We start from the raw sequence: 20,152 nt of genomic DNA, 5'->3' as shown, positions 1-20,152 counted from the left end.
GCTTTCTCCCTGGGCTTTCACACATTATTCTCAATGGTCCAGTCTGTCTCAACCTCAGAATTGATGGCATGTGTAAGTATGTCACTTATTCCATTGAGTTATGGTGGTTATTTACACATCTCTCTCTCCCTCTAGGTTGTAAGCTTCTTGACGGCAAGCAGTTTAGTTCAACTTGTCTTGGTTTTCACATCACTTAGCACAGGGCATGGCACATCTTAAGCGCATGATAAGTATTTGCTGAAATGGAATTAAATAGAATAATATCTGTTGCCCCCACCAAAAAAAAAGTTGGATTTTTAGTTTCCAGCATTATGGAATTAGCAGACACCTAAAGTTCCAGCAGATGGAGTTATTACTGCATCACAGAATACTTTGGTGACTAAAACCCAAGAGTTCTTGGGTTCCAGAGTTAGAAAGTCAGGATTTGTGTCTATTGAAATATAAGCAACAAATAATTTAAAAAATCTAGCTTAGATTGCAGTTTAAATTATTTTAAAATTTTAAAAATGTATCCCCGTATTGATATTTTTATGAGGAAGGCAGTATTAATTAGGTCTTTGATTTTCAGGGCTTACAAGGGAGAAGGGTTTTTTTTATTTGTTTGTTTGTCTGTCTATCTCTAGGCCAAAAGGGTGTGTTTATAACCCATCAGGCTGTTGGCCTGCACAAAAATTAGTGCCATCTTTTATGTTGTGCTGATCACGTATACCCTAGGATAAACTATATTAGTTAATACTGATATAGAAATTCATCATCAATTTCCCTGGCTTTTTACAGAGCTTAACTTTTTTTGGCCATGCCATGCAGTTTGCAGTATTGAACCTACGCCTCTGGTGGCAGAAGCCCAGAGTCCTAACCACTGAACCACCAGGGAATTCCTGACAAAGCCTAATTTAATACTACATGAATTAGGTGACTGTGAAATTAATGCATAGTAGAATGAATCATTAAATAGCCAAACAGTCACTGTGTGTCATGCACTGTATTAGGTTATGGAGATGTAAAAGTGAACAGTTTCTGCCATTAAAGAGCTCACAGTCCCATATGGCACTAAAATGGTGTAGATTTTGTGATTCAATGTGTACAAGGTGTAGATGGAGCATAAATAAGCAAATGGTCACCTCTACCCTTTTTTTCCATGATGGTATGAAGGAAAGGCTTCCAGGAGGAGGTAATACTGCTGGTAACTCTTATCCAATATACTTTTAAGTGTTAGCCATTACTCTGTTTTACTGTCTACGTAATTACTTGATTCTTTTCACTTTGCTTTCATATTCTTTCCTAAAAAGTTTATTCAGTGGGTCAGGTTCCTTTTTAGGAATCCTACGAATGGTCATTCAATCTCAGTAGTTTTAGGTTCCCCTTCTAATTCCCATGGCAGGCATGGTTGTAGGCAGCGCAGGGAATTTGGTGGTGGTGGTGGTGATGTGTGTGTGTGTTTTGCTCATTCTGGTTTACTCTTTCTGCATTGAATCCTTGCAATTCCAGACCTACTCTAGAGCAAATCCGAACACTTGCTATTTTTAGGCACCTGTTCCAGATAAGCTACTTTTGGTGACTGACTTAAAATGTTAAATAAGCCCTATTTAAAATGCCATATTCTATATTATATTGAAAATGAGTACTGACATGGTATGGACTTTTATTGATTGCTTATAACCTTTCTTTATTCATATTCAATATTCTCAGGGAAAATGAATAACTCTGTATTATTTATTCCTAAGATTTCACATTTTAAAAAATTTCCCTCATAGTATACATGTACCAGTGACCCCCAAATACTTAATCTTTTAATAAATCAAACTGATAGTTTGTTTTCTCCAAATCTTGATTGTAGAATGTTCTTAGGCCAGTTAGTGATACAAAACCCTTATCCAAGATGTCTTCTTAAAGAATTAAACTGCACTATTTTTATCTCCTTTACCCATCAATAATTAAAGTACATGATGAGAAAGACTACTTTGAAGAACATATTATTTCGTGATAAAAATTGTAGAAATTCACAGATGGCTACTATTGATTATTTGTGTCTAGATTATTTGTACACATACACACATATCTCTATGTGGGTATACATATATACACACAAAGAGAAATGTCTTATGATTTTATAACTCTTTAATACCATTTATTTAAATTACTTTCTTAAATTGTTTATCTTCCATTTATATTAAAACATAGTGTGACTTTGCAGGCTTGCATTTTTTTTGAGCTAAAATCACATCAAATATAACAGGGTTCTGTTTAGTGCAGTCAATGTAACTCAAGGCTACATCCTCTAAGTACCATCAGAGAACTGCATCATCAATCGACTTATGTTCTTATTGTGGCCCGTCCTTCCATTTCAGATGACATGGGGAATTTTGTGAGTCAAGTTAATTGAGTAAAGTAGGTTACAGGTTCTTCTCAGGTTGTCCTAACACAGGACATAACCAAGACCTCACTGTAAGCTGGAGGAAAAGTTATTGCATTGGAGAGAAAATTATATGCTGTCTGAAACTGTATGTAGTTGTAGTGCTTTCCTTGAGACATGCAAAAATGTACTAGGTATTCATTTTGACTGAGCTCACTGTATAACTTCGTTTTTAAAAACAAGAGTAAAAACCAGACAAACACATCAGTATGACCACAGTATTTTCCTTTAATTTTAGTTCATTGCAGATTTTCTTAACAGACAAAGTTAGTCTTTATGACGAGTGCTAAAATAAGCAAACCCTTCCTTTCTGATCTCATAACATTAGAAGAATCTTTTATACTTTTTAAATATTTTTCTAGTTCGATGTAAATCTTAAAATGAAGCTCACTCATGCATTGAATAGAATTTGAATCATGCCTTTATTTGCTGCTGAAAATTGCCTTTAGATTTCTGTTTATGTTAAGGAAATATGCCCCCCCTCCACATACCACAACTACTGATATTTATTTTAAAAAAAGAATTGAATGATTGAAGTAAAATATTCCAAAATAGAGTCTATACAGTTTCCTTCTCATTTTTCCTGATACTTTTGCGTGTGCTTATTTCCAATGTATGGTGAATGTTTCTGAAATACTCTTTAATTTTTAAAATTTGTAGTTTTCTTATAAAACTTGAAGGAAATTGAAGAGGGAAACATTTCCTCCTTTTACAGTGGTTTTTTTTTTCTCAAAATAAGAATAGCTTTAAACTTCCTATACTATACCTCTAAGAAGCCCCATATTAGATTCAATTCAGCAGGTACTTATTTATTGGTTGCCTACTCTGTGCACTCTTCTCATTCTGCATATTCGCCCTGGTCAGTCTCATCTACTTTATTCTGACAATTTCTAAACTCATGTCTCTGGTTTCAGCATCTCTCCTTAGCCCCAGATAGGTATATCAAACTTGCCTCAAATCTCCCACTTACTTGTGGGTAGGTACATGAAGTGCAATAACCCAAAAATTGGGGAGTAGCATTTAAAGTGGATCTTGAGTATAATTTTGATAAGGGTTGGGATGTAAGGGTGGGGTATAGACAAGGCATTCTAGACTGGAAGAAAATGATTCCGAGGTGGTAAAGTATCTGGCAAGATGACCTCTACTATTCCTTGCAGTTCTATAAAATTTCACATTCTGCTTCTTTTTTATTGTGATATAATATATATCACAAAAGTTACCATTTTAACCACTTTAAATGTACAGTTCTGTGGCATTTCGTACACTCAAGTGATTGGGCAACCATCACTAGCATTCATCTCCAGAACTTTTTCATCTTCCTCAACTGAAACTCCATACCCATTAAACTATAACTCCTCATTCTCTCCTCACCATAGTCCTTGGTAACCACCATTCTGCTTTCTCTCTTTCTCTCTGTTTCCCTACCCTAGACTCCTCATCTAAGTGGAATCATACAACCTTTGCCCTTTGGTGACTGGTTTATTTTACTTACACATTGCTGGTTTATGTGGTCAGTGTTATGATTGGCTATTTGCTTCATAGACCAACCTATTTAATTCAACATGTCCCTGATCTATGCTCAATAATTATCTCACAAATATATAAATACATATAAAATGGGTATTTTAAATGTTTTTTAAAATGTTTTTCTATGAGCAAATGAATTCCAAGTTCCACAGTAACATTTCTCCCCCGTTTGGCCCAGCATCTGCATTAATGGCAAGCACTGGGGTTCAAAGGCCCCATGGGGTAATGGAGTTCATACTCCAGACACCAATGATTTGTTAAAACTAGACTACAACTTCTCCCCAGTAAACAGTATAACTCTGAAGTACTTACTCTTTTTTAAAATTTTTATTGGAGTATAGTTGATTTACAATGTTGTGTTAGTTTCAGGTGTACAGCAAAGTGAATCAGTTATATATATACATGTATCCACTTTTTTTTAGATTCTTTTCCCATATAGGCCATTACAGAGTATTGAGTGGCGTTCACTGTGCTATACAGTAGATCCTTATTAGTTATCTATTTTGTATATAGTAGTGTGTATGTGTCAATCTCAATCTCCCAATTTATCCCTCCCCCTCCTTACCCCCTGGTAACCGTAAGTTTTTTTTCTGTGTTTGTAACTATTTCTTGAAGTACTTACTCTTTAGGCATTCTGAATTTTGGAACGGAGAGCCATTTCGTAACCCCTAACTGACCACCCATATTGATGTAGGACTTTAAACTTAACTCCTCCAATCCATTGTTGAAACGTGTGGATCATTTTATAATTGGAAAAGTGGCATTTTTCCTTCAGGGACTTCGTACACTTAAATGTGCCAGATATATGGTTATGGTTTAGAGTCACTTGGCCCTTTTGGATTTGTAAACCCATATGTAGATATCATCTTAGCCTTTTAAATTATTTAAGAACAAACCAAACATACATATTTGCATTCTCCAACACAAACATCTTTTACCAGCAATCAGAGGTAGAAGTTGTAGTCCACCAAAAGAATACAAACACAGGGTCTAGGTTTTTTGGTTGGGTTTAGTTTGTGATTGGTGTTTTCATTAAGACCTGCGGCGGACAAGGACTGAGTAAGAGCCTGTGTGGGTTAAGCTTCCTTGAGTAGGGAGGAGTCCCGCCAGCTCGCCATTCCTGCCTGTGCCCACTCGGGCCTTGCTTCAGTTCCCCTGCCTGCCCCACGGTCTTCTGAATGTCCGGACCTATGACCATCCTCCAGCAAGGCTTGTTTGCAGAAGTGACAATCAGAAGGAAGCAGCCAGGAAAGCTATGAGGCAGCTCTGGTTCCCTGCCTGTTTCAGAAGAGTCCTAGTTCCACTGAGTAGCCCACTTGTGAAGAGGAACCCTTCTTTTCAGATCTGGAAGTTGCTTAGTCATAAGTTTAATGACATTGTAAGCTTTCTATGAATACTTTTTAGTGAAGAACAGACAGTTGGTAAGTTTCTGTTTTGAATCGGTACCCCTAAAAAAGGACACACATTGTTTTTAACTTGAAAACAGGTGCTTTCATTCATGCAGAACTGCAACACAGATAAACATGTTTTATAAGATCTTTTTGTTTTTCTTTGAAATGTCAGGTGAATGGGAAGCATTCTGCATTCATGAGGTAGAATGTAGTACTTATTAGAAACAAACCATGGCAAAAGAAAAATTTCTCTGAGAAACACTTTTTCTTCTGTAGAAAAAAGTATGAAGACACATTAGGTTCACAGTTCTCATGTTCTGAGTGCCTAATTTCTTCCTTCCTTCCTTCCATCCTTCCTTGGCTGCGTCAGGTCTTAGTTGCAGCATGAGGGATCTTTCGTTGTGGCACTCAGGCTTCTCTCTGGTTGTGGCATGCAGGTTCTTTCTCTCTAGTTTTGGTGTGTGGGGTGGTGCGTGGGCTTCTCTCCAGTTGTGGCGTTCGGGTTTTCTCTTCTGTCATTGTGGCACATGGGTTCCAGAGTGCGTGGGCCCTGTAGCTTGTGACACACAGGCTCTCTAGTTGAGTTGCGGAAGCTCAGTAGTTGTGGTGCACAGTCTTAGTTGCACTGCAGCATGTGGGATCTTAGTTCCCGGACCAGGGATCAAACCCATGTCCCCTGCATTGCAAGGCAGATTCTTTACCACTGGACCACCAGGGAAGTTCTCACTGAGCGCCTAATTTCTATACATGAAAATGAGTTACATGAACCACTCCTGGAACTCTTCTTCCCTCCCACTGTTATGGGGATTTATTTCCTCTCCTTCCTACTGTCTACACCACTCTTCCTCTCCTCAGTTCAAGCTGCCCTACTGTGACAGGAGAGAGTGGATGTCAAGATGGGCGGGGGACATTGTTCCTCTTTTCTCTTATACATCCTACATCATGTCAGCATCTCAATTTAAACTGAGCCTTCCCTCCCTGGCCCTTAACCCTAGGCCACTACCTATTCCCCGCACCACAGTGTCCCCTAAGCACTCATCATCATGTTATTGGAGTCCATTCTCTGCCATAATAAAGCCCCAGCCTCACGGAGACACTTGGAAATTTTGAATGGAACTCCTGAGTGCTTCCCAGGGATTTTAGCATTTGAGGACTACCGGCAGCAGCTTGAGAATCTTCATCCCACAGCTGGGACTGTAAAGGTGAGAAATGTGTTCCTGGCATCCCAAGTTGAAGCACGACACTGAATATATTTTTCCCCTAGAAACATTTTTATGGTATACATAGTAGTTTCTCTGGAATTCTTTCTGCTATACTATGGATACCTTTGTGTTAAATTGTCTTTTTGGAGGGGACTGCTCCAGGAACCTAGGCATTATTTTTATCGGAAAATGCTTGCTTTCCAAATTCCAAACACCTTACTTAAAAATGGACTTTGGGAACACAATCCATTCACAACTTGGCTATTTGCCAGTTTAGTAAAACCAACCATTCCACTTCCAGTCAGTTCTGTGACCCTATAAAAATTCAGAGACTACCACTCATGAAATGGTATGGAGAGAGAGATGTGTCCAGTATTTCAAACTGTAGCTGAAAGAAAAATGATTTAATGACTTATTCCAAATTTTATCTGATGTAGCTGAATGGTGTGTGTGTGTACACCTGTTTTGTAATTCAGATACATGTGTTCCCCCTATGAGCTCAATTTCCTCTTATACAACTTACAGTGAAGTTAATTCTACCTGGATTAATCATAATGCTTTTTAAGCTACACACTCCCTTTCTCTTATCCATTTACCTTGGCGGGGGGGGGGGGGGGGGCGGGGGGAGGTGGGGGTGGGTGGGACAGTGTTCTTTCTAGGTTCCATGTGTATGAAAAATGCCCATTAATCCTGGCTGATAAAAGTTGTAAAGTACATTAAAACAAAAGCCAGAAACTAAAATAAAGCACAATATCCAGTGTACTCAAACTCTAAATCACATGGGAAGCACCCAGAAAGCTGCATTCAAAATTTCTGCAAGTCTCCATTTACCTTCTCAGTCTTTAATGTAACTATCTTTTCCTTTCAATATCACCATTCAAGACAGTAATTTAAAGCTATGAGTTTTTTCTGGGTTTTATAAAAGTGGCTAACAGTTCAACAATAAGGAACAATAATGTGTTATTTATTTAGCTATATCATATGCTAAATAGGTTTCAGGGAGGGTTAAGACTCAGAACTTAACTTTCATTTGTAATATTCTATGGAAAGATATAGTCAGAGTTCCAAACAACTAATTTTAAACCTGTATTTTAGAACCAGTACATTAGTATGCCAGATTTAACATTTATGCTAGTATGTTATTTGGTTCAGGTTTATAATTATTAAACTATTTCATGTCTTTTACAGGGTTCAAAATTATGGATAATAATGGAATACCTGGGTGGTGGTTCAGCGCTGGATCTTGTAAGTATTTTTAAATAATTACATACACACATTCCTACTTTTACTTTTTCTTTTAATTGGAGTAAGCAATGGCTTTCGGGCAAGCTAAGTGGTTGCTTTAGTTAATATGTTCACTCTGTCTTCAGGACCACTATGCATATAGATTCAGCTGTATTGCAGGGTTCCACACATTGCTGGCATTCTTAAAGTATATAAAAAATGTAAACAGCTTAATAAAATAAAATTCCCCTCAAATTAGGAATGAGTGTGTGACAGTTGCCTTCAGTTTAGAGTTTTACTTTACATGCTTATCCCTGAGAAGACTCAGTGTTCTTAGATTTTTTAAAAAGATATTCAGATAACTGTCTCTAAAAGTGGTTCTCAGGTTCTGACCAAGAAGGGCTACAGATCCAGCTCTCAGCAGAGTTCTCTCTGTATCTCTATACGTCATTTGGAAGTGTGATGGCATTTTTGTCACAATGACTTGGAAGTGCCACAGCCATTTTAGTGGGCTTGGACCAGGCTGCTACAATCCCGCAGTGTGCGGGAAAAGTTCTAACCAATAAAGATACGTTCATGCACAAGATGTTTTTGAGAAACACTGGTTGTTTTCCCCAGCTGGTATAATTCTATCAGTGTTGTCCCCACCCCTTAAAATCTTTATTAATATGACATTGTATTTAAAATGCAACATGGATGACTAGAGACAACTTTGTGTAGTAGAATAACCACTGGACTGGCCTATGGGAGTTTGAGGTTGTAGTGCTGGCTGTATTTATAACTAAATCTGTGACTGTGAACCAAGCACATAAATTCCTTGGACTTGGGTGGCCTATAAAACAAAGAAGTTGCACTAAGCTCCTCTTGCATCTTTAATATGATATGACTTTTATATAATACGCTTCTGCCTTTGAAATGAGAGTCTGCTGTTTCTAAAAATAAAATGTTTTGATGATTAAGATCAGCAAGTAATATTTTCTTATTTTTTAAAGTGGAGATGAGTTTTTCTGACTGAAAGTGATCAGATATTTTTTAAAGGCTTTAATCCTGACTGCCAGTGACTCCAAAGTTTTAAATAATTCTGTAAACAGAAATGACCATAAGTGATTTTTCTTCCCTTTAAACAGAACCACACTTAAACCGTTGTCAAGAAATGGTAACTAAACTTGATGGAGAGCCTCATCTTCTAGGAATTCATCTCAGTTTAATCACTTGCTGAGTTAGGTCATCCTTTCTTGTATCTAATCTAATTCTTATACCCTAAAGCTCGAGTTTGTTTTTTTCTTTCTCCCTCCTCTCTAGTCTCTCTCCTCTCTAGTGAGAGAACATAATGGTGTTTCTTTGGATAATAATCCTTCATGCGTATGGAGTCAGGTCTCATTCTCCTTTTGCTGTTGAATGATCTCAGCTCTATTTGTCTTGTCACATAATTTGATTACACGATAGATTTTTAATTAGCTCCACAAGAAGCCTCACAATTGCTCCACGAGCCTCCTTCCACTTTTTAAATATTAAGAATCCTTTCCAAATTTATCACAGTTAACTGGCCCCCGAAGATGCTTACCATGTCACTTCCCTGTTTTGTAGGCATTGGCAAAGCTAATGTACTGCTTTCATCAGGATCTCTGATAGCAATGTGAATCATTGGACACTGGCCCAGCCCTAACTAATACAATCTGTATCTCTCACTAGTAGTTTGGTCAGTTTTATGAAATCTCTCAATGAAATGATTGTGAGATCTTAATCTCATTCTGCCATTCTGATCTCTGCCTAAATACAGCAAATACCAATTAGCATAAATTCAATGAACTTAAAATGTTCTTAGGCTTGTAGTGGCTAAAAATCAAGAGACCTAGATCCTAGTCCTGGTTCTGAATTTGACTAGCTGGCTGATATTGGGCAAGCTGTTTAACCTGTGCCTCAAATGTTCAATGAAGAAATTAGATGAGTAATCCCTCTAGTTTGTTTTTCTAGCCCTAACACTTAATAATATTGTGATTTAATTATAAACCTCATTTGACTGGACTTTATAGGGAGAGCAAATGATGACAAAATGTGCTATTTCTTCTTCATATATAGTCCTGTATGAACGAATGCTATCAGTTGTGGGAATCTAAGAAAGGATGAGGCTTAGAGGAGGGCACTGCTACCAGGGGCAAGAGAAATTAGGAGAGATACTGAGCAGAGAGTGTTCATCCCTTTAAACTGGTGCCTGACTAATGGAATATGATTATGACCAGTAATTGATGTCAACATTATATATTATATAGCTCAAGACTCCCTCCCATTCTTACAAAAAATTAGTTGTATGTGAACAGACTTTGAGCATATTGTACATTATTTTATTGAATTGATTTTACCTCACTTCTTTCCGATAAGAATTGCAGTGGCTTACAACAAAAACACATATAATAGGTTAAGAGACTAAAACATGAGCACCAAGGGGAAAGGTTGGAAACAATATGCCAACTGTCAGAGAAAGCATAACAAAATATGTTGCATTAGGGACTGGCTGGAAGGCAGAGGATTGTGGGGAATACCCCTAAGCTCACAAGTAGATAGTCTTTGAAAGGGAAAATGTCCCTCTCTTGAATATCCTCAGTTGACAACAGAGGCAAATCACACAAGGCCAGTACATTGCCCTGGGGGCAGAAACATTAGCTATTAAAGACATGGTATGGTCTTCAGTCTTTGGAGAGAGGCTCAGTTGTGTGCTCCAAGGACAGTGGACCAAGATCTTAGCATCATCTCTCCCAAGGTTGCATTGGAAATTTTTTAAAAAGCAATCTCTGTTCCATCTACTTTACCTTCCTTCTCTTTCTAACTCCCTTATTTCTACTTTTCTGATCATTATCATCATGGCTAAGGAAATATTTTAACCACAAGGTTTGGGATGGTTTTCTGTCTGATAGTGAACAAGAAAAACCCAGCTCTACCACCACCCCATTCCCATTTCCCTGGCACTGAGGTGCCCCTCCCATCCTCCTCCGATACCCAGTTAAGTGAGATTTTACTTTTACTGAATTTTAAACTAGACCTAAGTATACCAGATAAGCTAATGGGTCTGTAGGACCACCTTTTCTGTTTGTTTTTACTTAAATATATTCTTAAAATTCTGTATTATCCAGACCACTTTTAGAAATCCTTCAGAATGATAGCTAGTACCTTTATATGGACCTTGCCCAATTTCCTAAGTGACTTGAGGGTATACCTCCTCTGGCCCTGTCAACATTTTATGATCAGTCATACTAAGTACTAATCTTTAGTATAGTAGTATGACATTTATCTGTAAGTTATTTGGTAGTACCTCAGAATTTCATTGCCAGCAATCAATAAAATAATATGCCATTTTCACCTTTTAGATGACTTTAATCACTGCTGTTTAAATAGAAACTTTTGGGGTGGAAGTTGATATATTTGAAAGTAAACAGATAATGTTACCTAGGAAAGGCACCTATTGAACTACAAACATCCCTAGAGTATACTATATATCCAGAGCGTAGTTAATATTAAATGGTGAGACCGAAGTATGGGTTCTATTTTAAGCTGTTAAATTTCAACATAAAAGTGCCCTTTATTCAGAATAAATATGGCATTCATGAAAGATGAAATACAGAAGGTGCCAAAGAGCTGTGAATCCCTCCCAGTGTGAGGCAGAGTGGGCAATATTTGATTTTCACCACCTCTTCCCTTCTTCCAGCAAACAGAACTGTACCTCAGCTCTGACTTTAGATTCCCACCCTTTCCTGTAATAATATTGTACAGTCCACTGTTTGTGCTTTATGAGGTACCAGAATTTTAAAATAACCATTTATTTTAAAGAGAGATTTTCAGATATTCCATTACAAATTCTCCTGAAACCTAATCATTGCTTTCCTTGTATTGCAGTTGAAACTACTGGCTTTCGTACAGGGATGGGGAAAGAAAGGGAAATGTGTTATATTTATTTGAAAAACCGTATCCCTCCATGATTTGATAATTTTTTACAATGAAAGTCTGCATAGTTTAATTATTATATTCCTAACTAAAATTTAAATCTGAGTCTCGAAAAAGGCTCTATGCTTTACAATGTTTTTGAAATACATAAATGCTAAGAACTGTGCTATAGCTGACTTACATGATCAAACTGGGTTGCTGCAGAAATCTTATGGACCGTCTGATCTAAAAATCAGTTCAGTGTAAATATTTAATAAGTTTTAAACAGCAAATGCCAAAACTTAAATAGCTGATTTCTTTTTTCCTATCTGAGAAAAAGAAAGCTAGTTCTGTCATTATTTAAGCATGTTTCTTAGATCTCTGGCGTAAATATTTAAGAACCTCAAGATTTGGAGCTAGTATATAGGTTGTATTATCTTTCAAAATTAAATGTAATTATTAAAAAACTCTTTCAGCCCTTTGACTTAACTTTCCTCACCTTTAAAATTTTTCTCATTTGTTTAAATATTGGTTTAATAAACAGAACTGCTTCATATGTCTAAGCGATTCCCCTATTTCAAAGAGAATGTCAAGTTTGAACTTCATTGTTTCAAACTTTTACATGTATGTGTGTGTGTGTGTTTTTCCCCCTAAGCTGCGAGCTGGTCCATTTGATGAGTTCCAGATCGCTACCATGCTAAAGGAAATTTTGAAAGGTCTGGACTACCTGCATTCAGAAAAGAAAATTCACCGAGACATAAAAGGTATACAAAAGTCTAATATGAACCTGAGAAAACTAGATGCATTCTGAGGAAGCTGACGTTTTTTTCATTTCTTTTCCCCTCCTAGCTGCCAACGTCTTGCTCTCAGAACAAGGAGATGTGAAACTTGCTGACTTTGGAGTTGCTGGCCAGCTGACAGATACACAAATTAAAAGAAATACCTTTGTGGGAACACCATTTTGGATGGCTCCTGAAGTTATCCAGCAGTCAGCTTATGACTCAAAAGTAAAGTGTTACCTGTACAAACTATTTTGTTTTTAATATTAAGTTTTATGTAGCATCCTGTTCTATTTAATAAACTGCCTTAATTCTCCTTCCTTTTAAAGTATTTCTAAAGCTAGAGTCATGTCAAATGTTGCTGCTAAATCATACGATCCCTTGATGCTGGTAATATTTGGACCTTCTTTCCTTCAATGGCCTTTCATCCTACTTGGAATAAAATCCAAAGTTCTTACTATCACATGTGTGGCTCTCTACAATCTGGCCCTTGTCTGCCTCTGCCTCATCTCTTATCACTCTCTATTTTCTTTTTTCTTTCTTTCTTTCTCTTTCTTTCTTTCTTTTTTTTGAACTGTCTTCACTTCTAGTTTTTAAAATTAATTTTAATTGGCCCTCTATTTTCTATCTGCTTCAACCACAGTGGCTCCATTGCTGGTCCATAAACACAGCAAGTCCCCTCTTGCCTCAGGACCTTTGCACTTGCCTCTCCCTCTAACTGGAATAACCTTCCTCCCAATTAGGTCTCTGCTTAATCATTACCTACGTAGTCTTCCCTAACCATCCTGTGTAAATTTGCAGCCCTTTCACCTTATCATTCATTATTCTCTTATCCTGGTTTACTGTTTTCTTCACAGAACTTAGCACCATCTGGCATCCTATTATTTACTTACTTATCTGTCTTTTCTACTAGAACATAAGCCCCTTGAGAGCAGGAATTTTTGTCTGGTTTGGTCACCACCTGAGTCTTCAGTGCCTAGAATATAGTACCTGGCACAAAGTAGGGGATTTGATCATTTTTTTTAAATAAATGAATTCTATTAATAAAAGTTTATTAACATCACATTTCTTGAGACACTTTCATATTGTATGACCATAAGACTCCACAGGTTATTTTGTGGCAATATGTTGGAATGGAATTTCAAGGTAATTGTTCTTTCCTCCTTACCTTAGGCTGACATTTGGTCACTGGGAATTACTGCTATTGAACTAGCCAAGGGAGAGCCACCTAACTCCGATATGCACCCAATGAGAGTTCTGTTTCTTATTCCAAAAAACAATCCTCCAACTCTTGTCGGAGACTTTACTAAATCCTTTAAGGAGTTCATTGATGCTTGCCTGAACAAAGATCCATCATTTGTGAGTATATATGCTATGACTACTACTTTCTATGATCAGATCTATATAGAGCCAGTGTGGTTTGTTCAACAGTGAGGAATACAATGCCTGTGAAAATTATCTAAGATCCATCCAGGAACCTGATTCTTCCCTCTGTGTTGCTAATTTTGTTCAGTTGTTGACAAGATCTGTAGTTCCTTCTCTCTTCCCCTGCATCTTTTTCTCTGTTTTCTATGATACCTAGCTTCTTCCTTATTCTGTTAATCGTTTCCTGTTTCAGGGGGAAATAAAGTTCATTTTCTAGGATGTCATTATGAAAGTATATGTATAACTATTCACAGTGATTTTTATTCAACTGTGTTTTCGTTTTTCATGAAAAGTTGTTTGCGTTTCAGTATTTTTTATTTAATCTTCAAAAATTCCAACATGAAGCTGTATATGTTTCCTGAAGTCTAATGAGCTCCATTCATTTACTTAGCAAATTTGATTATAGTTGTTTTACTGTTTTTAAAATAAAGCTGCCTGATGACTTCGAGAAACAAGAAATATGCAAGAACTAAGTTCAATGTAATTATTTGCAAGTTGCTAATGACTATTCCGATATTAATAAAATACTAGGGGGAAAATATCCCCCATAGCACCTGGTATTTGTATTTAGATGCAATATGAATTAATGTGTGCTGGAGAAGGGATTAATCTGGGGGTCATATAATATGTGCAGATAATAACAAAGTTACAGCCTTGCTAGTTTTCATCCTTTTTTCCAATTTATAGTAAATATAATAAAAGTATTTTAAAGCACTATTTTGAAATGTTTTTAAATTTTTACTTAATTGTCAAAGTCCTGCCATGTGTTTCTCTGCTCTTAAGAAAGCTCTGCCTGCTTTGCTGGTAGGTAGGCCACCTTTTGCCCCTTGGGCTTTAGCAAATTGATACCAAAGTAGTGAATTTAACTTGGTTGCCTTGAGCCACTCCAAAAATAGAATTAGCTATTGTCCTATGGCATTTTAGTTGTCCTTATATCTACACACATACTTTTACACCTTTCAGCTTAATAATCGAAGTGATTTCTTATCACTCCTTGCAATCATAAAGAGCCTAGAAATATTCATGCATCCTTCCTTTTTTGTTCCTCAGCGTCCTACAGCTAAAGAACTTCTAAAACATAAATTCATTGTAAAAAATTCAAAGAAGACATCTTATCTGACTGAACTGATAGATCGATTTAAGAGATGGAAAGCAGAAGGACACAGTGATGATGAATCTGATTCTGAGGGTTCTGATTCGTATGTACCAATTATTTAATTTTTATGCAGATAGCCTATTTTAATTTTGCATATCTTTTAACTATGATCCAATATGCTATCTCTAGCATAAAATATAAACTTTATTCTAAAGTTTGACTTTAGAAACTGTGAAAATCTTTTAAAATCACAGTCTGTGTAGTACAATGAATTTGGAAACACGTTTTTGTTTTTTTCTTAGAAGCGGATTGCTTTAGTTTTAAATGGTCTCAGTCTAACCCCTAGTGGATACTTGAGTATATTACAAAATTTTGGAACAAGATTTGATTTTAGGTGTTTTATTAGTTTACCCAAAGTGATAAGGAGCGGTGTCTTCTCATACTTTGATGGCAACCTGCAAAATCCCTCTGGAGAACTAACGTTTCCCACCTCTTGGCCATGTACCAAACCATGATCACACTGGTACATTGAAATATTCATTTATATCTGACTTGTACCCCCTAAAAAGTTGCATTGTTTTTTAACTGCAGCATTTATACTAACATTTTAGCCTCGAAGTCCATAACTTAATTTAGACTAGAGTGTTTGTAGGCTACCCCAGCATTTACTCCTCCACTACCTGAATTGACACAAAGGCAACACCAAATTTCTTTAGATAATACCTGCATTTATGAGAAATTGCCAAATTTTTGAAAGGTCTGAAAAATACCAGGATAGTTTTTCCTCTGTTCTAATGGTTGTTGGCCTTAGCTGCCCATAAGAGTCACCCATGGAGCCTTTAAAAAATGTAAATCAACTATACTCTAATAAAAAATAAAAATTTTTTAAAAATTGCAAGCCACACTACAGGAGATCCTGATCTAGTCAGCGGGAAGGGGTTGAGGCAGCACTTTATATATAGTAAGAGAGAGCTTCACATGTGATTCTGGTACATACTTAGAATTGAGAACTACTACTTTCTACTGCTACTCCAGTAGAAAGCAGTGCCTATTTGAAACTGAGATCAAATGATTTTTTATACATTGGTACAATTCTCCATTCAGAATCTGGCTGCATTGATTAGGTATTTTCACTGAGCTGTATCATTTAGGAATTTATACAAGTATCTTTGGCAATCTCTTTAGGGAATCCACCAGCAGGGAAAATAACACTCATCCTGAATGGAGTTTTACCACCGTGCGAAAGAAGCCTGATCCAAAGAAACTACAGAATGGGGCAGTATGTATATGGAGATGATCACTTCCTCTTGGTAGACTTTTTCAAACTATATAGTGAGAGTATGATGCTGTTAGAATTTAATACCCCTAAATGCTCATCTACCTCACTGTGTCCATAGTATGTTTCATTTGCCATTTGTCTTGAGCTAATTAAGAAAAGGTCATAGAAGTCATTTAAATGGCCATTGGTATGTTTTAAAACGCATTTTACCTAGAGATATCTAAACCCAGTGGAATCATGTGTATCAATTGTAATCCTAGAAGTTAGAGGCCTTCTAGATGATGGATGGGAACTAGTGATGGGAAGAAAACATGGAGACTTGCCTTGTATTGGGTCTTTTGGGGGAGGGATTCCAATGAATGCACATGAATGATTATTTTAATTTCATGTTTATAATCTATAATATTTGTTTAAAGGAGCAAGATCTTGTACAAACCCTGAGCTGTTTGTCTATGATAATCACACCTGCGTTTGCTGAAGTAAGTATAGATTCATTAGCTTTGGATATCTGTTTTAAGAAGTATAGTCATTTAAAATGTTATAGCTATTGATCTGTCTCAGCTTAAACAGCAGGATGAGAATAATGCTAGCAGGAATCAGGCAATCGAGGAACTGGAGAAAAGTATTGCTGTGGCTGAAGCTGCCTGTCCTGGCATCACAGATAAAATGGTGAAGAAATTAATTGAAAAATTTCAAAAGTAAGCTTTAAATGTCATTTTTAAAAAACTATTTTGACATTTTCTGTTAGATGTTCATTTATGATGCAATAATATAATTACCTACTTGATTCAGTCATTCCATCTGTTCCTAACAAAGTCAATTCTTAATAGTCATATGCTTGAAAACTGTTTGTTGCCCATCTTAAACATTAGCTTTTGGAAGTATTATCTTCAGGCATTACAAGGTAGTTTTCCATGGAATGAAATGGGCTGTTTTTGTTTTTGTTTTTGTTTTTTCCTTTCCCTGTTAGTAGGAGTATAGACAAAAGGTCGGGGGGCATATTCTTATTTGGACTCTTGTCAATACCATTTAGGAATGCTTTCATTCTTGCCACTGCTCTTATCACACTGCTATTCACATAGTTTCAGTGCTAAAGTTCATTAAGTTTAACCTCCGTAAGAAAAGTTAAGGAAAGGATTTTAGGTAGAGAAACTCAAATGAAGACTCTAAGAAATTCTTATGTTTGATTTCAGTTTCTATACTGCCTCTTGAACTGTTGCTTTAACTTTGTTCACAGTCAATAAAGTTTTTACATTTAATTTTTAAATTCCCGTTTAAAACAAGACTATCATATGCATATACAAACACAACTCCTTAGCTCAAGCAAGTTATAAAGCAATACTAATCTTAGCCTTAATGCCATTATATTGCTTCTCAGTGCATCTTTATATTTCTTTGTATTTGTGATGCCACTGGGATCAAGTTGGAACAAAGTATACAGCTTGTAAAGCACATACTCTCTGAGATCTTTCTAGCTGATAAAGCCTATTTATACTCATCAGCTAAAGCACCTCTTAAAATCCCTTAGTTTTTAGTGGAACCTCCCCTCTCTTTTCCAATTTGCAAACAAATCAATTGGAAGTTGTAAAATCAGACGCAGAAGGGATTTTTGAACTTCTTTATATTTTGATGTCTACATGATGAGATGCAATAGTTTTGTTTGATGAATCAGTTCCTTCATTGCAGAGTTCATACAGATGTAAAATAGACACATGCATAGTTGTATATCAATTTAAGTTTTTCTTAATTTTATAGGTGTTCAGCAGACGAATCCCCCTAAGAAACTTGTTATTGGCTTCTATTTCATATGGACCCAGAGAAACCCACCAAAGCTACTTCAAGCTTAACAATGCTTAACTCATGAGCTCCACGTGCCTTTTGGATCTTTTCGACATTGAAGATTTGGAAGAAGCTATTCAACTATTTTGTGATGGTGTTTATCATTTTATATTTTAAAGAGATTATTTTGTAAGGAATAACTTTTAATACTATAGTTTCACCTGTATTCTAGTAAATGTTGAGATACAGTTTTGCTTTTAGGTATCATTATTACTTAAGTTACTAGGATGAATACCTTTCATGTTTTGATCTTTAGTTAACTGTACACTCATGAAACATACAGGTCTTTCAAAGTCATCCTAAATATTCAACTTTTGCAATCATCAAGCCTCAAAAGCTTAAAAAAAAGCATATTCTAAACATGACTATTGGTGGGGAGGCAGAAACAAGTCACACATTCTTAAAGCAGAAGTTTTTAATAAGCTCTTAGAAATGAAACCTGGAAAAGTATTGACTCTTCTACCAAGTAGGTATGATATTCCAGGCAGCTCAATGATGATTACATTTGAGAGCCCTGCGTTTGAAGCATTTAGAGGCAACATGTAGCAACACGGTTACCTCTTGGTGTGCAGTATTTACTTTCTCTTATAGAAGAGACAATTGACCCTTATTTAACATGGTTGGAAAGTTAAAGCAATACCAATTAGCCAAGGATAGAAGAATTAGTCAGGATTCATGTTTAAAATCAACTCAAATGACATATTTTATGCTTGGATTTGGGGAGCTTAAAAGAAGCTGATTATCATGTGATTATAAATACCTGATCAACAGGTATGAATATAATTTACACCAGCATATTTTTGTCATGGTAGTAAAATGTCCTATAAACTATTTATACATTTTTGTTCTTCATAACTATCCAAGACATAAGCATCATTTGTGCATTTTTGAAAGGGTATTTAAGCATTTTCTAATTCATGTGAAAATAACCATAGTACAGGATGATTTCTGTCCGTACAAAGGTAAGGTAGACTGTACAGTTAATTTTCAGTTATATTTATGGTACTGTTACGTGGGTAATACCTTTTCCTTTTAAGCCCAGTATATATATTATGCCTAAGTTCTGAACTGAGGCTATATTTCAGTAGTTGTAGAATTATTGATATCAGTTAGTTTTGATAGTTAATGTTTTATTGTTTGGATCTGCACAATTTGGTTTTTGCACAAAAGTCATTTTAATAAACCTGAATAATTGCCAAATATTAGAAGAAAGATGTTCTTCAAGTGAAGAATACAGTTTTTAGTCAAAGTGGCCATTACCTCCTCGTCTTTTGTAATAATACAGACACTTGAATAAATTGTTGCTGTGTCATATGCCAAGAAAATTTTTTCATCGGTGCCTATACTGTAATAATTACTCTTAACACATTGTATTTTGAAGTAATAGTTCAGTTAAACTTTTCACCTGCTATGTAACTGAAACTCAATTACAGTTTATAATTTGTAGAGCTCTGGTAATAATTTTGCAACTCATATCATGTATTAAATGAATATTTTTGTAAAAGTAAAAGCAACAAATTTTTAAATCAATTATTCAGAACTTTACAGCACAGCTGCATCATGGATAGAAAATTGTATTGCTTATTCATTATAGTTATTAGTCCTGTAAACTGTTTCTGGGTAAGCATACTTAAGTGTTTTGGGGGGTTTAAAAATAAATATTTAAATTTCATGGCCCTCGATGTTCGTTTTCTTAAGGGGGGGGGTATGGTGTGGTATTTTAATTGTTTCAAATTATTTCTCCTTTCCCTTTTACTTTACTGTTAGAACTTTAACACCAGTATTTCCATTGGAAACTAAAAGATATTCTTCACATTTTATTAAGTATTGATTATAGCTCCAGTGAATATGTCCTGATTTCTGCCTCCTGTCCTGACAAAATTGAGTCCTCGTTCACTCAAAAATGTCCTTCCTAGGTTAGACAATAAATTTTATGGTCACTCTAGTTATAGTTTTATTAGGAAATCTTTTACAGATTTGAACCTTGTATTTCTCTGGGGGAAACAAATTTCACAAAGATTTCTAGAAATTGAGATGAGAAATAGCATATAATCCTAAAGGA

The 20,152-nt window shown here is 36.0% G+C and overlaps 1 protein-coding gene across 2 annotated transcripts in view; it reads left to right on the top strand.

Moving 5' to 3' along the window:
- Positions 1-19,765, top strand: part of STK26 (serine/threonine kinase 26) — a 55,460-nt gene extending 35,695 nt beyond the window's left edge. Inside the window, exons 2-11 of one of the 2 annotated variants that reach the window (XM_057719116.1) lie at positions 6,327-6,533; positions 7,722-7,778; positions 12,328-12,436; positions 12,522-12,679; positions 13,625-13,810; positions 14,927-15,075; positions 16,158-16,251; positions 16,668-16,730; positions 16,813-16,949; positions 18,007-19,765. In XM_057719116.1, coding sequence (XP_057575099.1) covers positions 6,375-6,533; positions 7,722-7,778; positions 12,328-12,436; positions 12,522-12,679; positions 13,625-13,810; positions 14,927-15,075; positions 16,158-16,251; positions 16,668-16,730; positions 16,813-16,949; positions 18,007-18,031 — 1,137 coding nt within the window. In that variant the 5' untranslated portion in view covers positions 6,327-6,374 and the 3' untranslated portion in view covers positions 18,032-19,765. The remainder of the gene's footprint in view (positions 1-6,326; positions 6,534-7,721; positions 7,779-12,327; positions 12,437-12,521; positions 12,680-13,624; positions 13,811-14,926; positions 15,076-16,157; positions 16,252-16,667; positions 16,731-16,812; positions 16,950-18,006) is intronic. The other variant, XM_057719115.1, reaches the window with a different exon arrangement.
- Positions 19,766-20,152: the final 387 nt, after the last annotated feature.

The sequence above is a fragment of the Hippopotamus amphibius genome, chromosome X (assembly GCF_030028045.1).
Source record: "Hippopotamus amphibius kiboko isolate mHipAmp2 chromosome X, mHipAmp2.hap2, whole genome shotgun sequence".
Taxonomy (NCBI): domain Eukaryota; kingdom Metazoa; phylum Chordata; class Mammalia; order Artiodactyla; family Hippopotamidae; genus Hippopotamus; species Hippopotamus amphibius.
This window is presented reverse-complemented; position numbering and strand designations above follow the sequence as displayed.